Source organism: Scardinius erythrophthalmus (assembly GCF_964197995.2).
Source record: "Scardinius erythrophthalmus genome assembly, chromosome: 23".
Classification (NCBI taxonomy): Eukaryota; Metazoa; Chordata; class Actinopteri; order Cypriniformes; family Leuciscidae; genus Scardinius; species Scardinius erythrophthalmus.
Genome location: NC_138243.1, coordinates 31606298 through 31617442, shown reverse-complemented (window position 1 = coordinate 31617442; position 11145 = coordinate 31606298). Strand labels below are relative to the sequence as shown.

The 11145-nt window shown below is 43.1% G+C and overlaps 1 protein-coding gene across 1 annotated transcript in view; it reads right to left on the bottom strand.

The window, feature by feature from the left end:
- Window positions 1-1141: 1141 nt before the first annotated feature.
- The window catches only part of LOC308684095 (B-cell receptor CD22-like), a 33502-nt gene continuing 23498 nt past the window's right edge, over window positions 1142-11145 (bottom strand). The window contains exons 3-10 of the mRNA XM_081355135.1: window positions 10987-11043; window positions 10160-10516; window positions 9820-10062; window positions 5473-5745; window positions 4256-4346; window positions 4067-4112; window positions 2029-2279; window positions 1142-1800 (exon numbers count right to left, since the gene is read on the bottom strand). Of these exons, the coding sequence (XP_081211261.1) occupies window positions 1743-1800; window positions 2029-2279; window positions 4067-4112; window positions 4256-4346; window positions 5473-5745; window positions 9820-10062; window positions 10160-10516; window positions 10987-11043 (1376 nt within the window). The 3' untranslated portion in view covers window positions 1142-1742. The remainder of the gene's footprint in view (window positions 1801-2028; window positions 2280-4066; window positions 4113-4255; window positions 4347-5472; window positions 5746-9819; window positions 10063-10159; window positions 10517-10986; window positions 11044-11145) is intronic.

Below are 11145 nucleotides of genomic sequence, written 5' to 3'. Positions count from 1 at the left end.
CAAAAAAGTTACTCGAATCAATGAACAGCACTAATAAAGCCCCATTTGTTGGTTTAGGGTTTAGTTACCCTTTAACAGGTTAGAGCTTTCACACTGCACGCGGTTGCAGTCCGTCGATCCGTTCCAGTTGCGGTGCGTACACAAGCGTGCCGCACAAGCCCTGAAAAGTGAAGCCAAAACGTCTCGATCGCCCCCCGGTGACTGGTCCTAGTATAGGTCATAAGCCCCGCCTCCCCGTGTTATTCAACGGGACGCGAGACCAACTAAACAATTAAATTACACTTCAAATATCTTTTTTCTAAAGGTGGTTTCTTTCATTTGCTGTCGTTTTTATCACGCTGATGCAAGTTCAAGTGTCTGTTTAAAAAATAAGTTATTTTTTAGTTAGTTACGTGATGCGGTGGTGTAACGTCATGATTGACAGCTGTGATTGTCACTGAAGCACCAACGGACATTTTTTTCGGGATCTTCGGAGGACTGAGGAGATTGTATTTACTTTATTTTAACAAGCCTCTTGTCGTACTGCAATCAATTTTTTAAAAAGTGTGCAGAATCCACTCTCCCTGAGTGCATTCTGCGAGAGTGAGGGCGGAGCGTTGATTTCGCGGCTTTACTTCCTGCTCACTACTGCGCAGGTCTGGTCCCGAGATCGCTACTGCGCAGACTCAAGTTCCAATATGTCAGCGCCATATCGGGACTCTGGCGGCTTCAGTTCTCATCAATGGAAGAGAGCGAAGGGGCGTCGTCCATCTTTTTTTACAGTCTATGTGCGTACACAGCAGTGCAGAGATCGTTTCCACACTAGTCTATTTCTGCTGTACTGCACACGCAGAATTAAAGTGACAGCGCATGTTTCGTGATCAAAATGAACACAGATTGACCTGAAAATAATTCACCATAAATGCGTTTGATAAAAAAAATGTAGTAATCTCAATCTCAAATACTACTTTTTTTCACAGTCATCTTTTTACTTTAAGACCGGGGTAAAGCAAGGAAAACTACAATTTACCTCAACAAGGCGACATAATGAACAACACTTGTCTCATTCGTGGAGGTGGAAAAACAAGTTATTTGTGACATGCAATATTTATTGTATTAAAATTTAAATGCAAAAGAAAAGGCATGAGAGTCGGCTGTTTTTGTCAATTTTAAGTTTTAATTTAAAATGTTTGCAATTTTAATATAAGTACATGGTTAAATATTTGACCACTTGCTTGAGCAACTTAATATATAAATCTATATAGAAGTAATGCATTGAATAATACGTTGTTTAAATTGTGTTTAAACGTGAATACATCAATTAAAGTGTGTATATGTGTATAAAGAGAATCGCAATGCTGACAAAACTTTTTTTTTAAATAAAAGTTGCTGATAACTTCTGGATTTTAAATACTAATAGTACGCCCCGAAGCGCGCACGCACTGTCAAACAGCGCCAAACTGGATTTTTGCTGGGTCAGACCCTTCTGCTAGCGATGGAAAAATATGCACAAAACAAGCCACTTTGAAATTTTGCTGTTTTCATGAATACAAATAGAATATAAAAGACCCTCCCCTCAACAAAGAATAAAAAGACATGACCCTCCCCTATTTTCCTCCAGTGGTCCATTCCATAAACCGTCCCTTACCTGATTTAATGAACAATAAAAAACTGTGAGTGAATTAGTATGCTAAATTGACAGCCCTGCTCTCAGAATATTGTTTCATTGTTTTGGCCTTTGTCTTCATGATGGTCTCGTTCACTCATTTGACACGGCTGTAGATCACAGACGCCTCTTCCACAGTCGGCACGCTTGATCGCCTAAAGAACATCAAATAAAACAACAGTCATGTTATGGATCAGATTGCATGATGATAAAAGTCATTAAACAGTTCAGATGTTTCTGAAACATCAGTGGGACACAAAGTTATTAACCACAAAATTCCAGATTTAAAGAACTATAAATGCTCCTTTCATCAACATGAGGGCGAGTAGACGGCAGATGTTTTATTCCTGCGTGAACTGTCTCTTTAAGCTCGTTCTTCTCACCTCAGGACAGAATCAGGCTGACCAATCCTGATATTGTCGTAGTGGCTTTCGTTCTCCTCTGCTCTCTTCGTCTGTTTGTTTCTGTGATGTTGGACAGTTGCGTACTGGATCTCCTCAGTCTCTCTGCGTTCAGGAGCATTTGCGTCTCTTCTGGGTTTGCTGGAAGTAACACTGGCGTACTGAGCGTCATCACAATCGGCTGATTCAGAAACATGAACGTCTCTCCCTGTTACGGTAGAGTGCAGATTGTCCTGAAACAGAAGAAAATTAAAGGGGTGGTTGATTATGATTTGACTTTTCTAACTTTAGTTAGTGTGTAATGTTGCCGTTTGAGCATAAACAACATCTGCAAAGTTACGACGCTCAAAGTTCAGAGTAAAGGGAGATATTTACTTTAACAGAAATGTCTTTTTAAAGGTATAGTTCACTTTGAAATTAAATTTTGGTATGTTTTAGCTTACCTCAAGGGCATCCAAGATGTAGGTGTCTTTTTTTCCGCAGTAGTTTCAATTTTGATATTTTTAGGTCAAACCGTTCTTGTCTGTCAGTCATATAATGCAGGTCTGTGGTCACGGTCTCAAAGAGCATGCAGAGTCCAAATTAAACAATTCCCCATCGTCCAAATTAAACAATTCCCCATCGTAAGTACACATTGATGGCCTAAGACACGAAACGAGCGGTTTGTGTGAGAAAACGAACAGTATTTATATCGTTTTGACCTCTTATACACAACCTCGTCCAAGTGATCTGACGGCGCGGGCGCATCCTGGTGTGTGACGTGTGCGCAGACTGGTGCATAGATGTATACACATTAGATGTCGCATTAAAGACATTCGTTCCAATGAACTGCCGTAGCCAAGGCGACATCTAGCACACGTCACACAGCAGGATGCGCCCTCAGATCACTTGGACGAGGTTGTGTATAAGAGGTCAAAACGATATAAATACTGTTCGTTTTCTCACACAAACCGCTCGTTTCGTGTCTTAGCCCATCAATGTGTACTTACGATGGGGAATTGTTTAAGACTGTGCATGCTCTTTGAGACAGTGACCACAGACCTGCATGATATGACTGTCAGACAAGAACGGTTTGACCTAAAAATATCAAAATTGAAACTACTGCGGAAAAAAAGACACCTACATCTTGGATGCCTTTGAGGTAAGCTAAAACATACCAAAATTTAATTTCAAAGTGAACTATCCCTTTAAGGACTACAACAAACGGCTGGTAGGAACTACACACAACATTCCTCCAGGGTTAGTGACATCACCAACCCTGAAATGTACATAAACCCCGCCCTTGGGACACGATTTATAGATTATCATGACAGAATATGCTAATCAATGACTAGAAGATAACTACACATAAACTACAACAATAACATCAACTAACCATTCAGAAATGTCCTGTTGCTTCTACATGTTGTCACTTCTTCTCGAGTCTCTCCATCATTGTCTGACTCCGGTTTAAACATAAAAGGCTAAAAGTTTTTAAATTTTCAGTGCATGTGTGTGTGAGGTAAAAGGCCAGGAGCTCTTGAAGCTCCGCCCCCTGTGCCGGGAGCAGCAGCTCATTTGCATTTAAAGGGACAGACACAAAACGGTGCGCTTATGCTCACCCTCAACAGTGACAATTTTAACATGCTATAAAAATATCTGTGGGGTATTTTGAGCTAAAACTTCACACACACACACACACACACACACACACACACACACACTCTGTGGACATCAGAGACATTTATTTTACATCTTGTGAAAAGGGCATTATACCACCCCTTTAAATATTTATTATTCACATTTAAGGGCTGTTCACACAGAACACGGTTTTCCATTTCAGTGCTCTACTTTTCATTGTTTTTCTATGTAAACTCGTGCTAGACGGACGTGTTTGACCGTTATAAACACGGCACTCAGATTAAAAGGCGGTAAACTTTCTTTGGGTTTTTTGTCTCTCGTTCCACTGACTGTCTCTCGCGTTCTGTGTGAATGGCCCCGTCTAACTAGACTATTCACGTGTTGTGTCCGGAAGATTTACCTGTTTTTCGGTGAGGTCTTCAGCTTTAGCAACTCTTCGTTTTCTCCTGATTTAACAGACAATAAACTTGTAAGCTGCATTTTAAAGATTAATTACTAATCACATCACATGAGGCATTTACACCTGCACTAGTCTGAAAGAGAATTGCATTCACTCACTGTAATTGAGAATGATTTTAATCAAACTCACATTATAAGCAGAATGATGATGATGACGATGAAGAGTCCTAAACACGCCACAGTGATCCCCAACCCGACGAGCCAGCCTTGACCACGATGAGCTGAAAGATGAAGAATTAGAGTTCAGATTAACTCTCAAACCTGCATAACTGTCTTGAACTCTTAATAAAATAAAACCTTCATCTGTGACAGTTACAGCGTCTGATCTCTGAGATGATGATTGTGAGCCTGACAGCAGAAGCGTCCACTCTGTATTAGGGCTGGGAATCTCTAGGCATCTCACGACTCGATTCTGATTTCTATACAGATTTTCTTTTTTCTCACTGTGTGACTACTTGGTACTTTTAAAACAAAGTATTTGTAATGATCCATAATGAATTTGCTTCCAATATATTTGATTAATTAAACAAATTGAAGTGATTTGGCAATAAATGTTGCGATGGAGTTTGATTCCGAGTTGGGTGAAAGCTTCTAAGGTTGTCCTGGTTTTAACATCAGCGCTGTTTGATCTGACATGTGTGGGTTATAATAGAATTTGAATGCTTCCAATTAGATCTCGCTGCGATATTATTAATTCTGCTGTGAATTCGAACACTTTCTCACTGGATCTCCCAGCGATGTGTAATAACAGTGTTGCGTGATTGCGAGTAAACCTGTTCTTTGCTCGCGCTGCGCTAAACGGTCCGCGCGCCACAGCTCAAACGAAGAGCGCAGTTTAGTTTCTCTTTCGTTTCGTTTGTCGTTTGATGTTTCTCGTATGTAACAGAAGTTGCAGCTCTTATCAACTGGACAACGTGGTGGTCACACCAGTGCGACTTCTTGTCGCCATTTGGTCGCAGTCTGGATCTCTTCTTGCATAAAGTGTGGCTCTTGTCCAGGTTCTTTTCCCCTTCAACTTCATAAAGCCAAAGTTACGCTATTTTAACGCAGAGGGTGCCGGTCGGATTTCTCGCTCCACCATCACATGTCTCTGTTATGCGCACACCACATACTGTCCAGGCACCTTTGCGTTCTGTCAATATTACGTTATCAATTAACATTTAGAAAATCGATTTTTGACAATTGTGATTCGATTCCGCATCGCGATGCATCTAAGAATCGAGAAGAATCTAAGAATTATCAGATATATATATTTTTAAAATCTTATTACACATTTTTAAAATTACTAATATGGACTGAATTTATCAAAACAGAAAATTTGCATCTTATGTTTTATCATGAACTCACACATGACGTTTGTGACGTTTGTGACGTTTAAAGTCACAGCATCAGAGTATTTCTCTCCATGTTCATTGCTGGACTTGCACTTGTATTCTCCACTGTCATTAGAGCTGATGTTTGAGATGCTGTAGATTCTTCCAGATCCTACAAGCGTTCCTCCTTTAATCCAGCTGATTTCTGCAGGAGGGTTTGAGTCACTGCTGCACTTCAGAGTCACTGAATCTCCCTCCACTATTACACCAGATGGACTGATGGAGATCTCAGCATTCCCTGGAGGATCTACAGGAGAAATATATACTGTCACTCACCCCACCAAACACTTCTATTTCTGTTCTTACATACAGAAGATACGGGCAGAATTTAGCATAAACAACAGGATTCCATGGATCCTTGTGTCAACAGGTCATGTCAGTTATTAGGAAATATCCGAAACGAAATAAACAGTACTTTCACGAGTTCACATGTTAATGAAATCTGATATAAAATTATAATGCGTATTTGGCTTGCTGTCCGGGGGGAGGGCTCCGAGCTCAGAATTCGGCCCGACCCCAGAGTACTCCCCCCAAAAAGCCAGATGAACGCAGGACAGCGAGCGTAGAATTAATCCCCCCAAAAAGTGAAGGGCACAAGAAGGTATTTGCAAAACGAGTTTGACCGTTCGACCGGGAGGGCTCTCACAGCATCCGACGGGAGTATGGATGCTCGCGGCATCGGACGGGTAAGCCCCGCCGGCAGTCGAACGGAGGGCGCCTGCTGAAACTCGGTCGGGGGGCTCGACCGGCACTTCGAAGGGGGCTGGGACATGGGAATAGACCCCTTGCGACCCGACGAACGGGGAGCCCGCACGGCGACACGAGCGCGGCCGTCCGACGATGACTAAGACAGGCAGGCTCTCACTGCAATTCGAACGGGAGGGCTCGACCGGCGTTTCGGAAGGGGGCTGAGCCCGGCCTATGAACCGGGAGCCGTCGCTGCGTGCGAACGGGGGAGCCTGTGATGTTTGTAAAAAATGGGTTAGGGTTAGTGAAAATGCTATATTATCGATTTTTTTTTTTACACGAGTGTAAATGTGGTGAGCAAAAATAAATTCGGAAAGTGGGTTTGTACCGGTACTGGTGCGGAAAATGACAAAGGATGTGGCGCCGCAGGTGATAGAAATGAATGATCTAATTAGTTAGGGCTTGGTGAGCGTTTCTGATGTGGAAGTGGCTGGATCTAATGTAGGTTTTGAAAGCTTCAGATGACCAGCGACCGAGGGTTTGAATTTGTTGTTGGGAAAGACCTTTTTGCGCGGCTGTGGTTGCTGCTCCGATGCGAAAGGAATGGCTAGAAAATTTGTTTGCCGTGATGCCGGATTTGATGAGGACTGCTTTGAGATGTTTTTGAAACCAGAATCTCGTGGCTGGATGATTGGAGTCGTCTGTGAAGAGTGGATCTAGATGGGATTTGAGCGTAGAACGTTTATACTGCAGGTAATTTAGCAGGGAATGGTACGGTTGAATGGGAGTTGGCAGATTGAAAATATAAACGAAGTGACCTTTTTTAGCTCGATCTGTTTTACTTTGTTTGATGAAAAAAGATATGGTTTCATTATCTACGATCTGTAAATCTGAAATTGTAGGGTGGATTTTTGAGTCGAAATTGGATGTGATGGTCAATTCGGAGCAGCGGTGAAAACCGAAGAAAGCTAGAATGAACATTGCTTCTAATGTGCGGGCGGTGTTGGTGGAGTGGTATCCCAGACGAAGTGATGAAATGCATTTGGTGAGTATGTCGATTGTAATGGGTTGTCTGGTATCCGGGCGAGTGGGATGAGATCTTTGAATTCCTTTAATAAGAAGGGACGTTTGGGAGTTATTTATGGCAGGGGCGGGCCTACCGTAAACTAATTTGTGAAAGAATTGAATACCGCTTAAATAGCTCTTAATGGATCCGGCTTGGAGACCTTTAACTGTATTGAGGTGGGATATGAATGAAGTAACGGTTAGAAGAGAGAATTCGGGAAACGGCAGGTTATGAGAGAGGTGAAATGATTTAAAAGATTTCCACGCGGTGTAGTATGTTTGAAAGGTTCTGGGCGAAACTGCTTGGAGGATGGAATCGATGGACGTGTCCAGAAGAGATTTTAGCGGATGGTTTATGGGAAGATTAGTTGAGAATAATGAGGTACTGGGGTTGGAATGGGGTCCGCTTCTGGTGCCAGCATCTTGAATTTCTGAAAAGAGAAACGGGAGAGAGAGGTGAGCAGGTGAGCGAGAACGACCTTTGTTAATGCAGTGTACGGTTGCTTCGTTGTCGCAATGGACTTGAATTCTTTTGGATGACCACTGTTTCCCCCATAGGGAAGCTGCTACGACAATCGGGTAGAGCTCAAAAAGGGCCGAGGAGGCTGAAGACTGGGGAGTGTCTAGTAGCTGGGGGAGCCAGGGAGACGCGAACCAGCGTCCTTGGTAGTAACCCCCAAAACCGATCGAGGGAGCTGCGTCCGTGAACAATTTGATATCGAGGGGGAGAGAAATGAAGTCGTCGTAAAAAAAAAGTTAAGCCGTTCCACTGGTTGAGGAAAGTTATCCATAATTTTAGCTCGCGTCCTCCAGTCTGCAGACGGAGGCTGCGGCTGCCATCAGACCCAGTAGCCTCTGAAACGTTTTCAAGGGGAAAACTTTGCCTTGAACGAAGAGGGCTAGTGTATTGTGAATGGACGGCGTCCTCGACGGGAGGCGGTCGCGTGTAACCCAATTTCTCTGCCCCGTCCACTGTCGTCAGCAGCTGGGTAACCTGTGCATGGGCTCGGGCTGAGTGAGGGGAGCGCCATGACCGGATGAGCTCCTCGTGGAGATGAGGGAAAAGAGGCGCGGGTCTCTGCGGGGCGTCCGCCTGGCGGCTCGCGCAGAGGAATGACCCGTCCATCCAATTCCTAGACGGCTGTTCTTTGGGGGCTGCCCAGTCCTGCTCCAGGTCCGCTACTGCCTCTATGAGGATAGCCATGAGCTCCGCGTCCAGCGAGGCCGGGGTGGTTTCTGAAGGAGCCTCAGACCAAGCTCCAGGGTCGGAGGCACTCGTGGACATGGTGTCGTCCTCACCATATCCGAAAGAGACAATTTCCCCGCGCTTCCTTCGGAGGGCGGTAACTAGCCTCAGCGTAGGTGAGAGGTTCTGACACGTGAGGGCAGTGTGGGCGTTGGGCCGACGCTAACTCCTCAACAGAGTCCATTGACAGAGCTTTCTGCAGTCTCCCGGTCCGCGGCTCGACGGCGGCGGGCGGAGGAGAGGCAGGAGTCATAAGTCCACCGCTACGGGTAACGCCAGCCTTGCGCGAAGGGTTTTGATGGGAAGTTCCTCACAGGCTCGACAACCTGATCCTTCGAGCGACCCAGACACAGCACACACTGCTCGTGTGCGTCCGGGAAGTCGATTGGACACCACACATGTTGGCAAAGAGACTTTTTTTTGTGGTTTCCTAGCAAAAAATCCGTCGGAACACGAGAGGGGATAATTCCACGTTGTCCACTCTGTTAGCGTGAATCCACGGCGAAACCAGGCTCCAGGTGAAGAAGAAAGATTCTGAGTTTTTTTGGCTATTTGCAAGCAAAAGAGTTGTTCAAATCAGGCTTCAGCATTTCGAGGAAAATGGATTCCGTCATACTAAATGTCGAGGGAGCGACTCGATAAGGGAACTAAAAATTACAGGGAACTCATATAAACAGGATCAGAACCCCCCCCCCAAAAAACTGAACATAACCCCGAACAGTAATCTATTACATTACACACATTACATTGTTTATCACATTAATTTGAATAAGATATGCTTGGTATAAAGTTACTACCCAGCTCTGATTGTATTATGCAACCCAGCTCTTTTTTCAAACATTTGTTGCATAATACTGATTACCACACACAATTAATAGTATTGTATTTTAGCTTTGTTTTCTTTTTAAAAAGAGAAAAAAGAAATGGTGAGGAACTTACAATAGAAGTGAATGGGGGCTAATTTTGGAGGATTTAAAGGCATAAATGTGAATCTTATTATTTCATAAAAGCATTTACAATCAGTATTTTGTTCAAATGTGTGCATTATTTGAGCTTTAAAGGTGTTTAAACCATTATTTGAACGGCTGTTTTAGTGTGTTGTGTTTATGGCGTGGCGTTGCCATGACAAGGGAGTTGTAAAATTGAATATAACTGAATATAAACATAAAATGTTAAAATCAAACATATTGTTCATGTTTTGTGACTGTACTATTGAAACAGTGAGCATTTAAATGTTTTAAAGATTAGCCCCAATTACTCTCATTTCTAAAGAAAAGGAGGGACGAGTGAACTCTACTGGCTTTGGAAAGAAAACACACTCACACATGACACTGATCTGAACAGCAGGAGAGATGAGAGTGTGTCCGTCTACAGCACAGCTGTATCTGCCTGAGTCCGCTCTTCTCACTGGGTTGAGGAGGAGTGTGTTACTGAGGTCAGTTAATATCATCTGTGTGTTTCTGTACCAGATGAATGTGTGTCTGCCAGTCGGAGCGCAGATGCTTTTACATCTCAGACTGACTGGATCTCCCTCTGTCACTCTCTCAGGAGACTCCACCTGAAGATCTGAACACACACACACACACTATATCTAGTGCTGCTGTCATACACTGATTATTATTCAACATAATGCAGAAGAAGAGATGAAACTCATCAGAGTCACCTGTGACAGTAAGAGTCACTCCTGGATCACCAGTCCATTTTCCTTTATCTTTATTAGTGATGAATCTGAAATAGTACATGTGTGAATCCTTCAGTGTCACATGACTCAGTCTGACGGTGCAGTTCTTCTGTTTATCTCGCAGATACTGAAGCCTCTGACGGTATTCAGGGTCCTCAGACAGATCTGGAGGCTCTTTATTATCTATTACCGGTGTTTTGGTCCAGAACCGTTTCTTGATCTGAAGTCCTCCAGGGTATTTATAAGTGCAGCTCATTATCACTGATGAGTCCTTTACTGCACAGATGTCTGGAGGACTGTAACTCACACCCCAATCATCCACACTCCAGCTACAAACTCCTGAAACACAACGTTCACAAGGAAACAATGATAGGAAACAAACACCTATAGATGGACACACACATGCCCATCTGAGAGTTAAAGAGCGCCATAAACGTTTATTAAAACTTGTTTTTCTTTACAAAACTGTTGTTTATAAATGAAGAATTACACTTATGATGTGATATGTGTGTAAAACAGCCCTCAGACAGAAGCTGATGAAACGCAGGAAGCAGAACATTGAACTCTGACCATGAAAACCGTTCTCTAAATGTTAGCAGCTTCAGAGTTAGCGTTAGATCAGCAAAATCCTGAATAATACAATTTACTTTGGAAGCAACAAATAAATCACAGAAATGTCCCTATATTATAGTAGATATTTCACCAGTGCTATATTTTAACAGCAGGGCTAACTGATCCATGCTAACTAGCCAAAACCTTGTTCTCTTAGTCAGAGATGAACTAGTGTGTGATTTACAGGAGAGACTGACCTGGGATCAGGAGCAGAGACACCAGAGCAAGAGTTATCAGGGACATCACCACAGGAACTAAATCATCACACAACAGAACAATATGTCATCTTTCATTTCATAAAAACTATAATAACAGCCGTTTATTGCGTTATAAACACTGCAAAAATTATAAAAATA